Source organism: Leopardus geoffroyi, chromosome B3 (genome assembly GCF_018350155.1).
Source record: "Leopardus geoffroyi isolate Oge1 chromosome B3, O.geoffroyi_Oge1_pat1.0, whole genome shotgun sequence".
NCBI classification, from domain to species: domain Eukaryota; kingdom Metazoa; phylum Chordata; class Mammalia; order Carnivora; family Felidae; genus Leopardus; species Leopardus geoffroyi.
The window spans coordinates 145,956,153-145,978,337 of record NC_059337.1 but is presented as its reverse complement, the minus strand read 5'-3'; the positions used below and the strand labels follow the sequence as shown (position 1 = coordinate 145,978,337).

Genomic DNA, 22,185 nt, shown 5'->3' with positions numbered 1-22,185 from the left:
TGGGTGTTGGATGGATGGATGGATGGATGGACAGGTGGATGGATAAATGGGTGGTGGATGGATGGATGGATGATGAATGGATGGACAGGTGGATGGATGGATGGATGAACAGGTGGATGGATTGATGGATGACTGGATGGATGGATGGATGGACAGGTGGATGGATGAATGGGTGTTGGATGGATGGATGGATGGACACGTGGATGGATAAATGGGTGATGGATGGATGGATGGATGATGAATGGATGGACAGGTGGATGGATGAGTGGGTGATGGGTGGATGGGTGGATGGATGGACGGATGGATGGATGGCTGAGCAGATGGGCCAGTGGATGGGTGAACAGATAGGTGGGGATATGAAAAGTAGACAGTAGGTAGCTGGACATACAGCTGGGTGTTAGAGAACAAAGAGATAATAGACAGGTTGGGGTGAACAGGTGGTGACCAGAATGAGAGGAAGGACTGGGAAGATGGGTCGGTGGGTAGGTGGAGAGCAAGTGGCCGTAGGAGGGTAAAGACCATGCTAGTTCCCGGTATTCAATGAATATTTACCAAGTGAATGAATGGACATGTGACAGCAGATCGTCGGATCGACAACTTCACCCTCTCTCTCCATACTGAAAGGACACAAGGAGGCTGAGGCTCTGACCTTGGCATTTCTCCCAGCATCACGAGGGCAGAGCTGGAACAGACCTCAGGGCCAGCGCCCCACGCACCACTTCATCGGGTGGGATGGGAGAGCTGACAAATACCAACATTCTTCCTTCACACCCTGGTCCTGGCCCAGCCCTGAGTCCCTACTTGCCAGCCCTCCTGCGGCAGCAGAGCTCCTGGTGTCAGGGAGGCGGTGACCCCTTGCCCACCCTCCCCCTCAGCCCGGGGGCCCCTGGAGAGCACTGCCGACTCCGCCACCTGACTGACAAGCACGTTAACATTTCATTACGGCTGGATGCTCACCTCAGCTGTCCCACACGTATCAGGACGCTCCACGGGGACCCCTGTCAGCAGGGGGACAGGCAAAGGCGGGCTGAGGGAGGGCAGGCAGCCCGTCTGGGGGCGGGTACTAATACAGGGCACGGGCCCGCGACAGATCACAGATCAGACGGCACGTGCTTTGGGAATGAGCGCCCCCCCCCGCCCCCGTCCCACAAAGGAAACACGAGCCGCCCGATCAGAGCCCTGCCAGCGCTGACCCCTCAGAGCGGGTGGGGGGCTGCCTCCTCACGCCCTCTGCCCCTCCCTGTCCCGGCCCCTCTCCTTGGCAAGCTGTGTCCCTGACTCAGCCACCACACTCCCCACCTTCCTCTTCTTCCCTGCCTGGACGCATTCAAATACGCTCTCTCTGGCGCTAAGAAGCGCCCCCCTCCCGCCGCACGGGCGCTGGCCAAGGCCAACGACGGGCTCTGAGAAACCACCGCTGTGCGCAGGTGCACCGGCCCTCCGCGTGCTCCCAGTGTCACTGCTGTAGAGAACGTGTTCGCAGACAACAAGGAAATACACAATACTCCACGGTGACTTCCGCCCAGCCTGGTTCCCACGGGCTCTCCACGCCCCCGCCCCCCAGGTTGCCGCCCAAACCCACGGCCACCCACCCTCCCGCCCGCCCGCCGCGCACACGATTTGACAAAGGAAGCAAGTCCCACACCTCGGGCTGGCTCCCGCCCTCCTGCAAATGTGATTCATTCAACAGGAACCTCTTTCAGCTCAAGGCCGGGACCACACTCGGGCCGGCTTCGTTAGCTTTCCCTGCCATCCGAGGACGGGAACGATTTCATTCTACATTACTTAGTGACAAACATGCCTGACGACCAGCTCACAAAAGCCCCAAAAGCTTAGCAGCTGGCTCCGGCTGACCTGGGGGAGCTCCCACCCAGCACGGTCTCCCGCCCCCCTCCTCCCCTCCACGAATGAATGAAGGACACGGCGCCAGAACCAAGGGAGGAACAGCAATTTCTGTGTCTCAGCCCAGAGCTTCCTTCCAGAGCTGCCCTTGGCCGCCTAAAGCCTCTCGGACCAAACAGCTTCCCGAAATGGCTCTGGCGGTCCCGCCGTCCCGGGGGCCTCACACCTCGCAGCTCTCCTAAACCCCGAGCGGCTGTGGGTGAGGCCGGGCGCAGAGGTGCCCCACGCCGAACACCAGCTCTGTGCCGGGCCCGTGCTCCTGGCCGGGCCCCCGTCCGCCGTGGACGGAGACAGCCGGAGCCACGGGCCAGGCCCGCCCCGAGGAGGGTAAGGGTGCTTGGTAAGGGCACCGCTCTCGATCCCACCCGTGAAGGATGACGGACACGGCAGCACGCCGCCTCTCCCTTGGCTCCCCACCGGCAGCCTGGGGTGCCCAGCCGCCCGCCTGGCCACCCCCAGTTGGGCCTCCCCTCCACTGACCGTCAGGGCAACAGAGCCCTTAAACTGCCCGCCTCACCCAGCAAATCCCCCGCCACGACACCTCCGTCCTTGTCCTGGCCGCTCCTTTCCGCCAAGAGGACCCTCACGCCTGCCTCTCTGTTCCTGCCTGCCTCCCAGGGTCCCGCTGAGTGCCTTCTCTTCCAGGAAGCCTTCCCTGAACACCCCTGTCCCGGGCAGAAGGACCTCCCTTCCTCGGAGCAGCACCCCACACACTTTCTCTGCCCTCTCTCCTGGCCTCCTGACTCAGGTCACCTGCTGGACTGGAGGTCCTGTTGCCGGGACCCGCAGGCACTCAGCCAAGGCGGCTGCCCCAGGGCGGGTGTCAGACAAGCCATGAAAGTCACTCCAGGATTATGCCACCGCTCCACACCAGGAAGCAAGTCAACAGACAGCGATGACCAGAAACCGACTAAAAAGGAGCAGACCAGATGTCACGGCAAACAAATGCTCTTTGTCTCGGTTGTTTTTTTAAAACAGATTTTATTTTTAAGTAATCTCCACACCCCACGTGGGGCTCGAACTCACAACCCTGAGATCAAGAGTCACACGTGGGACTGAGCGGGCCGGGAGCCCCTGTTCTTTGTCTTGTTAAGGGAAAGGCTGAGTCGCCACCGAGGGGGACCCTCTGGCCTGAGGGTAGGTGAGACACCACTTCCGTTCCTCCCTCTGCCAGGACAGGACCTTTCCGGCCACGCCTGGGAGACGGGTGGAGGGGGGGTCATGGTGTAGGGCTGGACTTGGAGGCATCGGGAGCCCAGGTCACACCCAGGTCGGGGAAGGGGGCAGAGCTTTGGGGGCACACGGTGAGAGGAGGGTTTGAGGGAGCACTGATTGAGATCCCACAGGTCTGGGGGAGCCCGAGAGGCACAGGGCAATTTTGGAGATGGGGGGGCACGGAATCACAGATCTGGGGTTCGGGGGCCCCGGTGTCTAGAGGCGATGTGAAGCCATACCTCATGCCCAGATGTGGGCAAGGTGGTCCCGGGGAAAAGTGGGACCCACTGGAGGAGGTCCCCAAAGGGACAGAGCAGGGACAGCCACGGGGAGTTGGGGAGCATCCAGGAGGAGAGTGGTGAGGAGTGGAGGGGCCCCAGATGCCGGGACAGCAGCCCCTTCCCCAGTGACCCCAGTGTGGGAAAGGGGAAGGCTGGGGGGGGGGGGCCTGTGCAAGGTGCCCCCACCCAGCCTTGGTCTCCCCAGCCTTGCCCGGGGCGACGTCTCTGTGAACAAGGCTGGGGTCTCACCCTGGCCCCCCCGCTCCAGGCTGCGGGGCCATTTGCAAGTCTAATCACCCTGCTCCAGCTCTGGCGTTCACACCCCATATATTGGCACCCACAGCTGAGATGCCTTCCCTCTACAAGCTCACAAGTTTGGGGGCCCCTGCTCGCCTGACAACGCACAGGGGTCAGGAGAGGGAGCGTCAGCCACCGAGGGAGGGACATCGCAGTCCCTGCCCCTGCCCCTGAGCCTGTCCCTCTCCCTGCCTCTCTCCTGTCCCTACCCCTCCCCTACCCCAGCCTCTCCCCTGCCCCTGTCCCTCCCCCTGCCCCTGTCCCTGCCCCTGCCCCTCTCCCTGCCCTTCTCCCTTCCCCTGCCCCTCTCTCTGCCCCTGCCCCTGCCCCTGCCCCTGGTTCTGGATGAGAGCCTCAGGGAACAGGACAAGGGCAGCCCCAAGGCTCAGGAAGGAAGGCGGGGAATTAGAGGTCTCAGGGGAGCAGGGACAGAGCCCCTGGCAAGCAGGAACGGGCACCCCGGCCACCCCCTCTGGGGCCGGCATGCCCACCTTGCACACCCCAGGGGCAGACTCCCTGTTCACTCATGCACACGCACCACCCACGTGTGCACACACAGACACAGACACAGACGTGTGCCCTGCACCAATGTTAGATTCTTCCCGAAACCCTGTGAGGCAGGTGAGAATACGCGTGCCTGTTTTCCAGATTAGCAAACAGAGGCCCAGATTTGCTCAGCAGCATGCCTGAGGTCACACAGCTGGTAGGATTGTGTACCCAGACAGCCTGGCTGGGCGGGGCACTGGGACCAGTCACTGCCTGACCCTGTGCCCCCATGACTCTGGATGAGACTCTGAGAGCCCCCTTGCGAGGGGATAGAGCCAGGCCACACCCAGGTCAGGGAAGGGGCCAGACGGGCCCTGGCAGGCCGTGGGCAGAAGGGTCCAGCAGGCAGTTCTCAGACAGAAGCCCCTCCTGCCGCTCCTGCTTGGTGACAGGCATGTCCGACCGGGAGGTCAGCGCTAATGGCCACCTCGCTCCACGTTTGTGGTTAAGTTGACAGCAGTGAAGATTTACAAGCCGCGCCGGGCCTCCCTGCGGTGGCCAGGCTGGGGGACCAGCCCTCTGAATTCTCAGCGTGGGGAAGGCTTGGCCCAGGGCCCCTCCTCCAGGCTCGACTCCCACCCGAATCTCCCCATCTCGGCCCCTCACCTGCCGGGCCCCTTCTACCCACAGCCCTCTTGTACTCTCTCAGTTTGGGGGCTCCCACTGTCTAGGAGTCCCCAGCCCCCTGAGGGAGAAACAGCCCTGGAGGGCTGAGGTCACAGATCAGAGCCAGCTCCAAAGCAGAAAAGTCAAGGGTCAGTGTCTTCATTTCACCATGGAGGACAGTGATGACCAGAGAGGCCCAGGAGTCTGCCTAGGTCACACAGCAGCTTTTGATGATGCTCTGATGGGACCAGAGCCCGCCCCCCTCCAGGAGCCCCCAACATCTGGTCTGTGGCCTCTGGAGCTGGCTCAGTGGTGGAGGAGCAGAAGAGGGTTCAGTGCCCAACTCCACGGGCAGCCAGCTTCCGGAGGGGACCAGGTGGGGCCTGACTCCCCCAGGGCCTGGAATCGAGAAGTTCAAGGTGGCCGCAGCTGAGCATTAACACAAGTGGGGGCTCCGGGACTGCACGGGCCTCAGCCCTGCCCCCTCCCTTCCGCCCTCCCTGCTCTGCCTGCATGCCACCCCAGAAGCTTCCCTGCCCCTCCCTCGACGCCCCCTCCCTGAGCCTCACACCTGCCACCTCCGTGGGGGCCTCTGTTCCCCCGCCTTTGCCTTCAGAGAGGCTGTCGAGGGTCTGGGCCGATCTGCCCAAGACTCTAGACAAGGAGGCCCCCCTTCCCCTCTCATGGCCTGGCTGGGTGCCAGCTCACGGACAGTAGTGGCCACTGGAAGCTTCTAAAAGAAAATACTTGTGCTGAAGTCCAGGCTCCTTCAAGGGAGACTCCAATGCAGTCAGGCCCAAGGCCCTGAGCCAGACCCTCAGATCCCCAGACTCTCAGATCCCTAAATCCCCCCAGCCTCGGATCACATAGATCCTCATTGCTTCAGGCCCCCAGACTCTCATAGTCCCCCAGACCCCGCACGAGCACAGACCTCACACACACACAGGAGGAAAGTGTCATGACTGCAGCTCAGGGCCGGGCCCCCAGGGCCCACTGCGGAATAGCTGGGACAGGAGTTGAGGGCTTGAACAGAGCTTGGGGTGACAGCCTTAGAGCAGATGAAAAGCTTCTGGAAGCTTCCATCACCCACCCAAAGGAATAGCCCCCTCGCTCATGCCTCACTCAGGCCTCACCTACAGCCCTCCTCCTGCTGAGGCAGCCTGTCCCGACCCCAGCGCTGGGGTTGGGGACACAGAGGGCAGGAGACACAGTTCAGAAGGGGCTCTGATGAGGGTCCAGGCGGTGGGGGAAGCCAGAGCCAGGCAGACAGCTGTGGCAGGAGGCTGGTTCTGAGAGAGGCAGGGAGAGAGAGCCGCCCCCCACTGCCCCCACCCTGCCTCCTGCCCCAGTTCCCCGGCCACCTGGGAAAGCCACCTGGCGAGAAGCCATCTTGTGATGTAAATGCCAGCACCATGCCTGGAAACCAGGCATGCCAGGGAATGCCAGGGACCAGGGTCCCTGGTCCTCACCCATGGCACCCCAGTCAGGCACGGGGACAGGTGACCGAGGCTTATGGCGGTCGGTGAGGGACACAGAGAGACCGCGGTTAGAGGTCCAGGCCTGACCCACCTGACTGCTCAGGAGGACTCAGCTGTGCCCCCGCCATCCTGCGCCTCAGTTTCCCCCTCCTCGCCCAAGGAGGCTATGCAGCCTCTGTGGTTTGGAGCTGACATTGGTGCCCGCCCCGCAGGTCCCGGGAAAGGAGCAGGGATAGCAGGAACGGGGCGGGGGCACCCGCGACACAGCGTCGCCGCAGGCACGTGACCGGAGGCCTGGCAGAAGGCTCCTCCCACGCTGTCTGTCCCCACCTGATGGGCCACCAGCGGCTCCGGTCCAAGCATAGCCGTGTATTTACTCAGCTTCTGTCTTGCCCTCCCCCCCGCTGTGTCTGCCACCCTGCCCTTGGCTCCCAGGGCCAGGCACACAGCAGGGGACCTCAGCCTAGAAGGGCTTTGGCTTCTCCAAAATGCTGAGGCCCGCAAGAAGGCGGGTCCGGCACAGCCCAGCTGAGGGCTGACCCCGGGGTGGGGGGGCTGTCAGCCAGGGGCCGGGACGGGCCGACCCCCCAGCACTAGCCCGCACCCTGCGCTCTCCAGGGCCAGGCACCAATCTGCCCATAGCGCCCCAGGGGCCTCCGGAAAGGATCATTCCTGGAGAAACAAACAAACCAGGAGAAAGAATACGGAAATAACGATTTTTTAAAAGGTGAGTGCCCACGGGGCGCCTGGGTGGCGCAGTCGGTTAAGCGTCCGACTTCAGCCAGGTCACGATCTTGCAGTCCGTGAGTTCGAGCCCCGCGTCGGGCTCTGTGCTGGCAGCCCAGAGCCTGGAGCCTGCTTCCGATTCTGTGTCTCCCTCTCTCTGACCCTCCCCCGTTCATGCTCTATCTCTCTCTGTCCCAAAAATAAATAAACGTTGAAAAAAAAAAATTTAAAAAAAAAAGGTGAGTGCCTTCAAAACGGCATCCACCAGGCCCATCAGATAGCTGCTCTCCCCCTGGCGGGTCCTGATGCCTGAGTGCTCCCTCCACGCCCGTCTCCTGCAGCCTCCCTACCCCTGCTCCTCCCAGTCCCCGACCGGGGGTGGGCGGAGGGGGGGGACCCTCAGAAAGGAAGGGTCTCCCGCCTCAGTATTCCCGCCGCATGGCTGCCTCGGCCAAGGGCACCATCCCTTCGAAGCCGCAGCACAGAGCCCCGCCCCCAGCCTCCCTCCTCCCACCAGCTGCTCAGGGGCCGTCCGTCCGTCCGTCCGTCCGCTACCCTGTTGGTCTGGAATGCGGACTTTTCGCGCAGCCAGCCAGGTGTCCGGCAATGCCCGGTTTGGGACGCCCAGCCCGCCCATCCTCTGATCACATGTGGCACGCTCACTGCTCGGGAAATCACCTCTCCTGCCACTGAGCCCCTGAGTCTGCTGTCCCGCCAGGACCAGGAGATGTGGGGAAAGAGGCCGGGACCGGGGCTCTGGCTCTGCACCCGCTCTGGGCAGCAGGGGGCGGGTCCACCGGTCTTGGGGCCCAAATCTGCGGGCACCAACGCCAGGGTCCTCCCCACAGACTTGCCAGAAAGAACGGGCTGGAGGGAGGGTGGGAGGCTGGAGAAAGGATCCCCGGCCGGCCAGGACTCCAAGAATTCCGACACGACGAGCACAGAGCGTGGGGCGGCAAGTCCCACACGTGTGTGAGCGCGAGTGTGTGCATGAATGCACGCCTGTTCATAAGTCCGGCCTTCGGGGGGAGGCACGCTTCCCGCAGAGATCCATTTTCCTCCGCGGCTTATTAACAAATTGCATGGCCTGCCACGCACTCCCCCTGGGACTCCACCTCCCCGTCAGATCAGCACAACTTGAAATAAGTGAACAGTGGGATACACAAGCCTCCCGCCACTCAGCCAGCCCCTCCTCGTCTTGACCCTGTGCCCTGCCTGGTCCCCTGGGTCCTGCCACGGGACTGGCTGAGTCGTCACCAGCTCTCCCCCGAACCGAGGGCTCAAAGCATGCCAGGTTCCCAGCCCGAGCTGTCTGTCGGGGTCCTGGGGACTGTCCCCGGGGCCTCCTGGGTCCCCTCACACAGCTGCCAGACGAGGGACCTGCACCCACCTAGGCCCTCAGCCACTCCCCTGGGTAAGGCTAACTGTAGGGGTGGGGGGTGGTCCTTAGAGGCAGTCCCAGGGCCACTGAGATGTTTGCGAGGAAATAATGAGCTAAGAAAGGCCCCGCCCACTGCTGAGGCAGGGACTGCCCACCAGGAGCCCCAGCTACGGGGCGGGGGCGGGGGGGGGGGGCCAACCTTGCTCTCCCAGCCCAGAGCACCTCTTGCTGCCACCCCTCCCAGATTCCTGTGCCCCTCTGTCTGATGGCAGAGGATAAATGACTGCCGTCTCTCTCTGCTAAGCAAGGTGGTCGCAGTAGGGAGACCCGACAGTGGGTGCTCCCTGACGCCTGGGACTCGGAGAAGGGGTCCGTCCAGCTCAGAACCTTCTGTTCTGCTGCTCCAAGGACCCCAGAGCCTGGGGGCCAGGATGTGCAGTTTGGGGGCCACCCTCAGGCTGGGGATTCCAAGCCCAAAGGCCCTGAGGAGGGGAGACTCCAGCTGGAGCTTGCCAGGGGGGGGGGGGGCATTCTCGGCATTCCCCCAGCACACGACGGAGGCTGGAATGTTCCATCCTTGGGAAATCCTGGGCCTTTGGATGCCCTCTGAGTGGACCAGTGGGGGTGGCCCTCGAGGGCACTGACTTAAGACATACGAACGTACAAGCACCGTGTCCCTGAGTCACTGCTGCTCAGCCTCCAGAAAGCCCTGGAAACCCCCAGAAGGCTCCAGAAGCCTGAGCCCAGAAGCCACTGCGGGGGACACGGGTGCGTGCGGTGGCTGGCCAGCAGGGGCGGCTTGGGCTGCAGACTGTCCCCCCACCCCCCACACACACCGCCCGGGGTTCTCAGCCGAGGCTCATCCCGCCTCATAAAGACACCGGCGCGCCCCACACCAGCACAGACAGGCCCACAAATCAGGGCTGGGTGCTAGATTTAGAACATCACCACTCTGCCCGGCGGATCAGCTTCCCCGGACGGCCACCGAGGCTGCAAGAAATACGGCCGATGTCTCCGCTGCTGGAGAAACAGGAGAGATTTATTCCAAACCACGGCGACCTGTGCTCAACGTCTGGGGCGACTCGGACACAGCCAGGCGGCACGTCCCCCTGCAGGAGGGGAGCTGAAGACAAGGGAGGGGAGGACCCGCCCAGGGCCCACGGTGCAGCAGCCTTCTGGGCCCCACACCCGGGGGTCCGGCCTCGAGCCAACTCATCCCAGAAACCCTGGTCCCTGCCTCCGAGCTGTGTGGGGCTCCCTTCAAAGGGCCCCGACTTGGGAGCTCTCTCTCCGTGGGGCACACGGTCCTCTTCAAGGGACGGGTAAAGGCATTTTATTCGCCTAGGCCATGGTTTCCCAAATGGCCGTGCCTAGAGACTGCTGGAGCAGGGCGGACCAGCTGACCTCGCATTCGCCACGCGGTGACGGCGTGAAGGCAGGTACGGGGTGACCTCACCCTGGAGCCGCCCTGCGGGTTCTCGGAGACGTCACTGCCTCTTCTCCAGCTGCCGGGCCCACCTGGGCCATTAGACAATTAGACGGACACCGTGGGCACCATGGCCGCGGTCCTGCGCCCACGCGGTCCTGCGCCCTACGCAGCCCGGCACCAACCAGCCAGCAGGCGCCTCCCGCACACCCCTGCCCCGTGGTCAGACACTGTGAGGGAGCCCCAGACGATGGCCCAGGCTTGCCGCGTTCCCCTCCCCCCGGACACAGGCACCACCCCTGGGGCCTCGCAGCTGTCATCTCAGAGTGCCAGGGCCTGCGGGTGCCAGTGCCGGTGGGTACCCGGCGAGGAGTCAGCAGAGAGACCGGGCCAGGCAGGGACCTTGTGCCAGAGGACGCCCATTCCGGACCGCGCCACCCTGGTAGGCACAGGGGCCTCCGCGCGGCGGGCGAGCGCTCTAAAAATGGCTCTGGCCCGATGCAAGGCTCCCAGGGCCCAAAGCCCTGGAAGAAAATTAGGTAGTATTGGATTATAACCCCGAGTGTGAAATCGGTGTCCCCAGCAGCGAGGGACTAATTAACAAAGGGGAGAGAAGAGACGGGCCTCTCGTGGGAGTGATTCCAAATAATCTGGGGAGGTGCCCCGCTTTGGTGTGCTGTCCTGGGGGAGGGCGGATCCCGGACCAGAAAGACACGCAGGGAAATGTGAACAAATATTGGCCTTAGTTCCTGAAAACGTATCAACGCTCGCTCCATTACACTCTGTAAGACGTTAGCGTCAGGGAAGCTGAGTGTGGGGCGTATGGGAATTTGTACTGTCTTCAGAAATCTCCTGTAAGCCTGAGATAAAACGTATTTACTTATTTGCTTATTTCTTTATCTGAGAGAGAGTGCGCGCGGGCAAGCAGGGGAGAGGGGCAGAGAGACAGGGAGAGAACCTCGAGCTCCACTCTCAGCGCGGAGCCCGACGCAGGGCTCAGTCCCATGCCCCTGGGATCGTGACCTGAGCAGGAACCGAGAATTTGACATTCAACTGACCGAGCCACCCGGTCGGCCCCAAGATAAAATCTATTTGTAAAAGGTGATTCTGAAACCGATAGAGGCAAAAGACTGAGGTTGGGTGGGGCTGGGTGGCAGGTGCATATGACATTCTGTTCTTGTCACTGGGGGCCTGTTTCACAAGGTGGGAAAGAAGGAGGGATCAGGGAAGGGAGAGGAGGGGAAGGGAGAGGTGGGGTGAGGGAAGTGGAGGGAGAAGGAGGAGAAGGGAGAAGAAGAGGGAGGGGGAGGGAAGAAAGGAAGAGGAGAGAAGAGGAGGGGAGGGAAAGAAGGGCGGGGAGGGAGGGGGAGGGGAGGGAGGGGAAAGGAGGAGGAAGGGGAAGGGGACAGAAGGGAAAGGAAGGGAGGGAGGAGAGCAGGGGGGAGGGAGGAGGGGGAAGGGCAGGGGAGGAGAGGGGAGAAATGGATGGGAGAGGAGAAGCGGGACAGGACGGGAGGGGAGAAGGGGGCAGGGGAAGAGGAGGGAGAAGAGGAGTGGAGGAGGAGGGCGGGGAGGGAAGGGGAGAAGCACATTCTTGGAAGGCTCCAGGACCCAGCTCAGCAGCCCACATCTGTTCAGAAGGCCGAGAGGCACTTGTGGTTGTCAGTCTGGGACGGGGTGACCTGATCAGGAGGGGATTTGGGGAGGACGGTGAGGCTACGGCTGGGCCTGAAGCCCGGTGACCCTGGGGCAGGGCAGGGGGGCAAGGAGGGAGGGCCCATGGCTGCTCCAGGTACAGGCACCGGTGGGCCCACCCCTCCCAGAAGGCCCCTCCCCTCCCAGAGGGCCCCTCCCCTGAGACCTCGGTGTCCCTGCACTCCGGCCAGCCCCCCTGGGCCAGGCCACGCTGGGGACACCATGCCCCTCGGCCCTGGCCCTGTCTAACTGCCTAACGGGGTCTCGGGGTCCCCAACCACAACACGGGCCGGGGTCACCAGGACGTCCGGGGCCCCCTGCCCTGGGTTCTGGGCGGCGAGGCTTCTGTCTGGGCTGAGGGCTGTGCCCCCCGCCCCCACGAGGCAGACCCAGCCCGCGGGAAGCCAGCTCCTCCGTGGCCCCCGCCCAGCCTCCCAGGCTTCCTGTGTGGAAACGGGGCCTGGATCCCGCCTTGGTAAACACGTTATCGGGAGGGAGAAGTCACCCTTCGGGCTTCCTGTTTGCTGCGGCCGCCTCCAGGGCCAGGCCCCAGCCCCCCAGGGCCCTCGGGGACCCTGTCTGCCTCCGTCCCCCTAGCTCCTGTCCCAGTGGAGCCTCTGAGACAGGCCCTCCCCCACCCAGGGCTGCAGGTGGGGCAGCTGAGGGGGGGTGCTCAGACTCCCCGGGACAGTGGGGCCGAGGCGGGCCAGGGGTGAGCGCTGGGGGGGACCCCGAGGCGGAGCGATGCCCAGCCGGGCGGGCGCTCTTGAAGCACGAGGAAGACTGAGGCACCCAGACCTCGAGCAAGAGCCCAGGGCCCTGACAGACGGCGGACCCATCACCTCAGGCTGCAGAGTGGACTCACCCCCATTCCCCCCACCACCCCAGGACACGGGCCGGGAAGGGTCGAGGCCCCATAGCTGGCCTCACAGGGGCCAGGACCCGGCAGAAGCACAGCCCCTGCAGACACAGAGTGCTGCTCGGAGCTCCAGAAGGCCAGGCTCCCCCACCTCTGCCACCGCCATCCCCAGGATCACTGCTGCCACTGTGATGGCCCTACCCTGCCACCATCCCCATGGCTGTCACCGCAGCAGCCACACGGCCCTCCCCACCGCCATCGTTGTGTGAGGTGACGGGAAGAGGAAGCTCAGAGACCCAGTCACTCCCAAAGCTTCAGGCCGTCCCCCTGGCTCCTGAAATCCCCCTCCGCGGTGGCAGGCGGGGGGTGGGGGGGAGTGGGGGGCATCATGCCCCTCTGCCCAGATTAAGGCCCAGGAAGGAGACGGCAGGCTCTGAACGCTGGTGGGGCTGCAGGCCAGGTACCCAGCTCCTGCCCACCCACCTGCCCCCACCTTGGTTCCCAGCCACCACTGGTCCCTGTGAACCCCCTGCCCTGGTCATCCAGCCCAGCCTGACCTCCACCTGGCCTCACCTTCCCGAGCGGCCCCCCAGTGCCCGGGGCCACGGTGGGCAGGGCGGGCAGAGCAGGCCTGGACTCGTGGAGTGAGTCAGGCGGGCACCTCACCCCCGGGAGTGGGCTGGCCAGGTGCCAGGCCGGCCTCGGAGGCAGAGATGCCCGCCGGGGCTGGCTCCTGTCCTTGTGCCCAGATGGCCCAGGCAGGCGTCTCACCAGCTCTCAGGGCACCATCACTCCCACCCCTGGGGTTGGCTGACCCTGGCCCCCCCGACACAGGAAACCCCCTCCCCCTGGCCCTGAGTGTCCTAAATCCGTGCCTCCTCCAAGAAGGAAGTCCAGAGGAGGAGCCTGAGGTAGCCCGGCTCACTGTGGGTCTCTGCGTCCCCACACATCCCATAAGCAGGATGCCCACAGACCCCTTATAGGTGGCATCACACGAGGGCCGCCTCAGCGTTGGTCCGAGAGCTGGGTCCCAGGCCGCTGCGGCTTTCCCATCCATGAAATGGGCACTCATTTCCCACTCGGTTCCCAGCCTGTAATGACAGGGCTGAAGGCTTTGATGTCCCAGATGAAAGGCGGCCCCAGGCTCCAGCTGCCCCCAGAACAGGGGTTCCCATCCAGAAAAGCAGGCGCCACCCTCCCAGAGCCTCCCCTGGACTGTGGGAAGGAGGCTCCCCTAGCTGGCCCCAAAGGTCAGCCACCCCCAGCAGTAGCTGGCGGTGGGGGGGAGGGGGGGCGGCCGGAGAGGGTCAAGGGCATCAAGGGCTTGTCATCAAGGAGCAGGCTCTGGGCCCCTCCAGTGGCTGAGGGGTAGGAGAGGGAGGAAGGGGTGTTCTCTGCAGGAGGAAGGGACCCACACAGCACCCCCAAGGGCAGTCCACCCCCCACAACAGCTCTGGCCAGATGGTCAGGACACTATGGCCTTGGCTCTCAGGCAGGCCTCCCCCAGTCTCCTATGTGACCACCCCAGCCCCAACCCCGCCCTGTTCCCTGATGTGGGGGTGGCCCTGACCCCACCCAGACCCCAATACTGTGCTGGTCCCTCAGGATGGAGGAGGGCGCCCAGCACCCCTGCATGGCAAGGTCAGACCATGGGTCACAGCCAGCTGGGCCTGGCTCACGGGAGTCCCAGACCAGGTGGGCTTCTCAGCCCGTCCCCTCAGATATCAGGTCCTGAAAGCCTGTCTCCCATCCCACCCAGAGCCCCACCACAGCCACCTGGACCCCTCAGCGCCTCCCAAATTCAGTGGCAGACAAGCAGGCCTGGTGGCTAGGCCCGAGCCCAGGCCGGGAACCAGATCTGGCCTCCGAATAGAAAGGGAGAGCCCGGGGGTGCTCCGGGCTGCCGTTGCCTCTGGCTGACATGGGAGCCCAACCCCAGGGGCCGGGGGCCGTGCCACAGGCAGCAGGGAGCAAAAAGGCAGCCTGGGGCGGTTGGGGGCGGGGGGGGGAGGGCTCAGTGCAGAGGACAGGAGGGCCGGGGAGGCATTCTGCACGCTGTCAAATGCTGTTGGGTGTGGGACCTGCTTCTGCCCCCAGCTGGGCACCCCCCCCCCCAGGAGAAACCTCGTTCCCTCGTCCCCTCGTTCTTTCCTCCAGCAAGTATCCCCTGAGGCCCCACTGAGGCCCAGCGCTGTGCCCAATGTGGGGGCACGGCAATGACTCAGACCCCACCCCACCCTTCAGAGGCCCCACGGAGGCGGGGAGTACAGGCAGAGACCACACGAGGTGTGGGGTGCAGGGCGGAACAGCCCCCGTGCCGGAGGGGAAGTCCCAGACCACACTAGGAAAGGCCCAGCCAGCTGGGAGGGGCCGTGGTGCCCGCACCACAGCCCGGGGGCCGGGGGTGCGCAGACGGGGTGGGGGCAGCGGTGGGGCTGCTCAGGACCAGGGTGTGAGCAGCGGGCAGCGCCGCCTGAGGCCTGCAGAAGGTGCAGGGTGGGGAGGGCGGCCGTGCCCGGCGGGGGCTCCTGCCAGCTCGGGGGTCCTGAGCCTGATGTGTCCTGTGTGTCTGCTCATCTGTCTTCTGGAGAGACAGGCAGGGGACAAAGGAAAGAGATCAAGGGTCTCCCACTGCAGTACCTGCCTCAATTTCCCCAGCTAGCATGACCCCTGGGAAGGGCCCCGAGCCCGCCGGAAAATGCTGCTTTCCACCAGCCCAGCCCCATCCCGTGGACCCTGACTCAGTCTGTCCCTGCTGTCCCCTCTCGATCTGTCCCTGCTCTGTCCCCTCTCGGTCTGTCCCTGCTCTGTCCTCTCTCGGTCTGTCGGTCTGTCCTACTCTGCCCTCTCGGTCTATCCCTCCTGTCCCCTCTCACTCTGTCCCTGCTCTGTCCCCTCTCGGTCTGTTCCTCCTGTCCCCTCTTGGTCTGTCCCTGCTCTGTCCCCTCTCAGTCTGTCCCTCTCTGTCCCCCGTCAGTCTTTCCCTGCTCTGTCCCCTCTCAGTCTGTCCCTACTCTCTCCTCTCACCTGCAAGGTTGGTCCCTGCAGGGCTGCTGCAGGGCCGACAAGCAGAAGGTAAGTCCCCTGCTGTCCTGGAGATGCATCCTTCAATGCCTTGAGGCCACCTCACCCCAGGACCCTTGCAGGGCAGCTGGCCCAGTGAGCTCAGGAGCCATTTTAACAACCGATGTGTCTTTTATTCACAAAAGCTGCAGCAAGATGTTATCTACACATTTGTACAAAGGTTTGGACGCCCTTAGAAAATGCACAACGGTCAGAAAACAGAGCCCGTTGTGCCGGGAACACATACCTCAGCAAATTCACCCCTGGTCTGCATTTGGCAAGAAGTGCCTCCCAAGGACCCCTGCCCTGCCCACGGTGCCCCCCAGAAAGAGCCTGGCCTGAGGAATACCTTCCATAGAAAACCATAAAAACATAGATCATTTGTCTCCAAAGTCCCACTGCAAATACTGCATTTATAGGCAAAATGATATAAAAATATGAACCTAACAGAACCTTTACAAAACCCTTATCCCCCACATTTTTTCTGTGTGTGTTTTCTTTTGTTTTGTTTTTGCTTGTGGTTTTGGTAAGAATTCCTGCCGTAGAAGAAGGCACCGTGTGCCTTCAGCTCAGCCCGTGGGTGCTGCCCTCCCTGTGTCCTCAGGACAGAGCAGGTCCTCGGGGAAGGGAAGGTGGGCCGTCCCTGCCCGGAGGACCCCCAGTTCCATCTGCAGAGAGAACTGCACGCAGACCCAGGGCCTGGTGACCACTGGGGCCGGCTCTGCCGAGAGGAGACAGCTGTAAAGGAGAAGTGATCCTGACCTTCGGGCCTGCTGAGCCCAGAGCTGTCCTGCTACATGAATCTGCTTGGCTGGAGAGAGGCTCCTGCTGGGCACTTGGATGGCCACCGCGGCCGCCAGGCCACAGCCTGAGCACACCGTCTGCTGGTGTCTTGAGTCCTTAGCACCAAACGCAAAAAGGAGAGAAGTCCAGTTCAAGGTTAAAGGCACTTGTGTCGTTGTCTGGATGGTGACAGTCTCTGTCTCCGCACGCTCGTTCCCTGTCCGCTCACTGCACTCGGCCAGCCCCTCCCTCACGCTCCCTCGCCTCTGAGACCCCCTGGTCCTTCAGCCGACCCTCTGCATCCTCCTCCCTCGACCCCTACCACATCCTCGCTCCCTCCCACGCCCCCTCCGCGCACCCCAGTGCCCAGCCTCAGACGTCCACCTCCTGCGGCCCGGGCGTGGCGGCGGGGGCGGAGACGCTGATGTCAAAGCAGGTGACCATCATGACGTGGGCCTTACACAAGTTCACGCACTGCTCCAAGGCGGCCGTGGCGTGCTCCAGGGCCGCCAGGTACTCTGCTGACTCGGGCTCCAGCTCCGGGTCCACCTCGACTGGGGAGGGACAGCAAGCAGCTGGTCAGGCCAGGGGTTCCCACGGGGCCGAGGAAATGCTTCTCTCCCCTCCCGGCTTTTGGGTCCCTGTCTGGGCCAAGGTGAAGGTGAGCAACTGGAGTTCTAGAGGGAAGTGGCTGGCTTAGGGGCGCAGCAGGCAAGGGGCACCAGGGCGGCGGGGGCACACTCTAGAGTCCTACAAGCCTGCGCCTCCCGGGATGGGGATAACAGTTCTCCTCCCAGCAGAGGGGCGGGGCTCACACCGCCCCTCCCAGCAGAGAGGGGCGGGGCTCACACTACCCCCCCCCAGCAGAGAGGGGCGTGGCCACAGTGCTCCTCCCAGAAGAGGGGCGGGGGTCACACTACTCCTCCCAGCAGAGAGGAGCGGGGCCACACTGACCCTCCCAGAAGAGGGGCGGGGCCCACATTACCCCTCCTAGCAGAAAGGGGCAGGGCCACACTGCTCCTCCCAGCAGAGGGGCGGGGCTCACACTGCTCCTCCCAGCAGAGGGGCGGGGCCCACATTACCCCTCTCAGCAGAGAGGGGCGGGGCCGCACTGCTCCTCCCAGTACCGAGGGGCCGGGGACTCACACTGCTCCAGCCAGCGGCCGGGCTCCACCATGAGCCGGCCCTGGGTCTCGGCCAGCTCCCCGCACAGGTGCTCACGCTTGGCCTGCACCTCTCGTAGCCGCTGCTGCCTGCGCTCAGCCAGCCGCAGCGTGGCACTGTTGCACGCCGGACCCTGGGGGGCAAGGGATGGGCGGGGTGGGGGTGCTCAGGCGTGGAGGGCAGCCCACTCCCATGCTCTCCCACCATCCCCAGCTTTGGAAGGAGGGTCTCCCTCCAGCCCCCAGGCCTGGGCCAATGTACGGTGGGGCCTCAGAGGTGGGCAGGGGTCAGACCCGGGCCCCCCACAAGGTGGGGCTCCCACCAGGTGCTCCCAAAGCAGCCTGCCAGTGCCTGGGCCCAGGTTGTGGGAAGCAGCTGTGGTAAAAGCTCCATCAGATGCAACTCCAGGGGACAACAGTGGTGACCTCAGGACCCCTCGGACCACCCACTCTGCCCAAGTGGGCATCGGCGGCCACCACAGGTTCAGGGTTGGGCAGTGCTGGTTCCTACCTTCTCCACATCCTGGGAAGGCTGAGGGCAAGAGGGGAAAGTAGGGTCAGCTGGCCGCTGGGCCACACCCTCCAGGGCCCACCCTGCCATCCCAGGACCTCTCACCACCAGCCGCCCAGCCCCCCACTGGCCCTGACCTCAGGCGGATCCTCCCTCGGGAGCGGGCGGTGCCTCTGCAGCCGCTCCACGTCGTCGATCTCATACACCTTGATCTCGAAGGGCTCCTTCAGGGAGCCGGCCAGGGGCGGGGGCAGGTCCACCCACTGCCCGGGGAGGCTGGGCTTGCGGCCCAGGGCAGCCGTGTCGGGCATTGGGGCTGGGATCAGCCGTCTCCTCTGCAGACCTGGAACAGAGAGCCGGGCCCTGGATGCAAGGAGACTGGGGGCCCAGGCCCAGGCCCCAGCCCCGGCCCAGCCTGCCCAGGGCCTGAGAGAGAAGACAGCACCGGGGCCAGATCCAGAAATCCCCAGCCTCTCCAGGCCACTTGTCACCTGGACAGCCACTCCAGCTGCCCCTTACAGCCTCCTGGTTGGCCCTCCCCTGAGGGCAGCCCTCAATACCCCAGCCAGCCAGGCTGAGGCCCAACATAACACTCCCTAGCCCAGCTGCCCCAGGACAGACTCCTGAGCCAGGCTTGAGGGGCGCGCCCCACCCATAGCTCCCAGGATGTCCCTCCCTGCTCCCCACTCCCACCCCCACCCCCACGCCCCAGCCACACACACACACACACACACACACACACAGAGCAAGGAGCTGGCCCTGTCTCCCCAGGTCAGGGTAGGAGGCAGGAGCGGCCACGGCAGGGGGCTCCCATGCAGCTAGGCCCGAGCCCAGGGAAGCACCTGACTGGGAGCCCCAAATGCAAGGCCTCCCCCGGCTCCCGGTGCCCCGTCGGGGTGACCCACACAGACTTGCACTCGCCAGCCTGCTCTAACAGCACAGCCCCAGCCTCGGGGGTGGCAGGGGATCAGAGGAGGGCACGCGGTAGGTGCCAACAGCGGAGGGCAGCACCCGCACCCACCTGTGGCCCTCTTCTTGGGAGACCTGAGGCTTCGAGAGCGAGCGCCGGGGGAGGCGGCCCCACTGTCGCTCATGGAGTCGGGGGCAGAGGAGGCACTGCCGGTGGCCTCGCTGTCGCGGAGCACGCTCTCATAGCCGCTGCTGCCACCGCTGTGGTAGAACAGGGCGGTGCGGCCCATGGCGGGCGGGAGCTCGCCACTCAGCACGCTGCTGTTGTCGCTGCCGTGGCCGCTGCTGCAGCGCTGGGGCCTCCGTGGGGCAGTCACCTTGCTATAGGGGGAGGGCAGCGCCGGGCCCGCGGGCGGCCGCTCCTCCCCCACGTTCACACCGCTGTCACTGCCGCTGTCCGAGTCCACTGAGCCCCAGGGGGGGCCACCTCTGCCAGGGGCTCCGCTGGCTGCCAGCTCATTGACGCGGCTATGGGCGGCCCGGAGCGCCTGCTTGGTGCCCATGATGGTGCCGCGGCTGGCCTTGGCCCCCATGCCAGGCACTGCCCGTGGGGCCACCCGGGGCGCCATCACGGGGCCACCGGGGTTCCTGCCCACTGCTGGGGTTAGTGGCTTCACGGGAACACCCAGAGCCCTCGACCCACCAGCTGCTAGGCTGCGGCCCTTGCCCCCTGCGGCCGGGGGCTTCGGGGCCCCCACTCCCTTGGCCGGGCTGCCCCTACAGGCAGGAGCGGACCCAGGCGTGGGGCTGGTGGACGGTACACCCAGCCTGGGCACGGCCCGGGCTGGCCTCCCGGGAGCTTCCCTGGCCTTGCCGCTGCTGTGCCCCAGGAGCTCACACCGCTCCAGAGAGCCGTGGGTGGTGGGACGGGACACTGCCTCCGCCTTGCCAGCCCTGGCCTTCAGGCTCGACGTGGCCCTGGGGACGGAGTGGTCAGCCCGGCCACCGGGCCTGGCCTCCTCCTCCCCTCGGGGGAGGGCGGCAGCCGCAGGTCGCGAGAGGCCCCCGGCCTGGGGAGCGGCCAGAGCTGGGCCACTCTTGTGCTCCAGGCTGGATTTGCGCACAGGAGGGGCTGGGGGGGCCGCCCCGCTGGGCCTCGGGAAGAGGCCTCCCTTGGGGACCACACTTTTCTTGCGGCTGGGGGCATCCTTCGGGCCGCCCAAGCAGGCAGCCGCGTCGGCCAGGGCGTCCCTGCAGGATGCGGTGGGCGTGCTCACACCCAGTGTGGTGGCTCCCCTCCGCAGCGGTGGGATCTGAGCCACGGCCTCCGGCCTGTGGCCTGCCCTGGCTGCCACCTCACAGCCATCCACGACCCTGCGGGCACAAGGCAGCACGGGGGCCGGGCTGGAGGCCCTGCCGGCAGAGACCCCCTGGAGTGCACCACAGTCATCTGCCCGCAGCAGCCAAGGGTCCTCGAACAGGCCTCCGGGGCCCGGCGGGCTCGGGGCCAGGCGAGGGCAGCCTGCGCGGCTGGCCGCTGAGGGAGTCCTCGGTTTCCGGGGAAGGCTGGAGTGGATGGTCTGCGCCGGGGCTGCCTCCCATGGGGACACGGCCGGGCACTCCCGGCCAACTCGGGCGGGGGCTGCGGCGGCCGCTTCCCCAGGACGAGGACTCCGGGCCGGGCCAGGACTGTCCGATCGCCCGTGCTCCGGGAACCGACAGCGGCCATCATCCGGGGAGCTGCCCAGGACGGGGGGGCCCGGAGGGTCGGGCCTTGCCGGCGAGTCAGGGCCGGCCCCGAAGGGAGGCTGCGGCGCGGGGCTGTGGCGATCGTCCGCGCGCACGCTGACCTCGCTGAGCCGAGAGCTGATGGAGGAGCCCTGGCTGCTCCCGGCCCAGGCTGCGCCCTCTGAGGGCCCGCCGGGCGCCTGGGTGGTGTAGGCATCGAACTCGTCGTTGATACTGCTAATGATGCTCACGGGCCTCGAGCCGGAGGCCAGAGCCTGCAGAGAGCAGTTGCTGCCGAAGCTGGCCAGGCTGGCGGGGCGGCCGGAGCCGGTGAGCCCGCCCAGAGACAGCTCCTCCACCACCGTGAACACCAGCTCGTCCTCGCCGTTCAGCTCCACAGGCTGCTGCAGGGTCACCGTGGTGGTCAGCAGGCCCCGCTCCAGACGGCGGCCTCGTGCAGACGGGCGGGGGCGGCCGGTCTGCCCGCTCATGCCCACGGGGGGTGTCCGTGCCGCACCATCCGCGTCCGCGCCCCCGGGGTCCTCGGGGGCTGGGCCGGCTTCTGGCTGCCGAGGAGGCGGAGGGGCCGGGCCGGGCAGTGGCCTCCCGCCTCCGCCCGCGGCGACCTTGTCCGGCCCGGGCGGCGCAGGCCTAACGCTGCCTCCCTCCCTCTGGTCGGCGCAGGCCCTGGAGGGCTCTGGGGCACCCCGGTGGGTGTCCAGGCCGGGGCTGCCTCGAGGTGTGCTGGCCGCCAGCGGGGAGCCCACAGCCTTCCTGGAGGCGGCGGCCTCGGGCGGGGAGGGCCTCCTGGCCCCGCAGGCCGGGCCGGGCTGGGCCCCACTGGCGACGCTCAAGGTTTCGGAGGGGCCCTCGCTGCCGTCAATGCCCTCCAGCCGCTCCTGCAACTCGGCGAAGGTGCTACAACGGAAGTGGTCGGCGTCCCGAGGGCCCTGGGAGGGCCTGCGGCGGCTCAGCGCGGGAATGATGGGCACGAAGTCGGGCGGGCCCTCGTTGTCAGTGAGCTCGCGGTCGGACAGTGCCGTCCCGCCAGGCCCCACGTAGATGACGGTGTCGCAGGACTGCTCACTGCTGGACGAGCACTCGGGGTCTCCGGGTGAGCTGGGGGCCAGGCGGCCAGGGTCAGGGGCCATGGAGCGGCGGAAGGGTCGCAGGTGCGGTGGGCGGCGGGCGCGGCCTTCCTCACAGGAGCTGTCCCCGCCCGAGGAGCTGGACGCGTACTGGGGGCAGAGCAAGAGGGTGAGCGGCCGCCTTACCCACCGCTCACCACCGCCCCCCCGCCCCCGCGCCCCGGCGACACGTGCTGCTCACCGCCCGGGAGGACGCGATGGCAGCCACGGCACCGGGTGGCCCCTGGGGTGGGGCCGCCGCAAGCACCAAGCACAACCGCGCCTTCTCCGGAGCCCAAGGAAATAGCATTAAGCCGAATCATAGGGACGCAAGGACACGCGGCCACAGCCACGCCACCCGTAACTGCAAATCCAGGATTCAGACCCATGTCCATGTGACCCCGGGGTGGCCCTCACGCCACCCTCCTGCCCCTCCGAGGGCTGCCAGGGAAGTTTTCTGCTGGTTGGCGCCCGGGGGGCACGGGGACC

At 65.5% G+C, this 22,185-nt stretch overlaps 1 protein-coding gene across 1 annotated transcript in view; it reads right to left on the bottom strand.

The window, feature by feature from the left end:
* Positions 1–15,587: 15,587 nt before the first annotated feature.
* Positions 15,588–22,185, bottom strand: part of KIF26A (kinesin family member 26A) — a 42,090-nt gene continuing 35,492 nt past the window's right edge. Inside the window, 4 exon segments of the mRNA XM_045448419.1 lie at positions 15,588–16,812; positions 17,405–17,555; positions 18,070–18,275; positions 18,954–21,807. Coding sequence (XP_045304375.1) covers positions 16,631–16,812; positions 17,405–17,555; positions 18,070–18,275; positions 18,954–21,807 — 3,393 coding nt within the window. The 3' untranslated portion in view covers positions 15,588–16,630.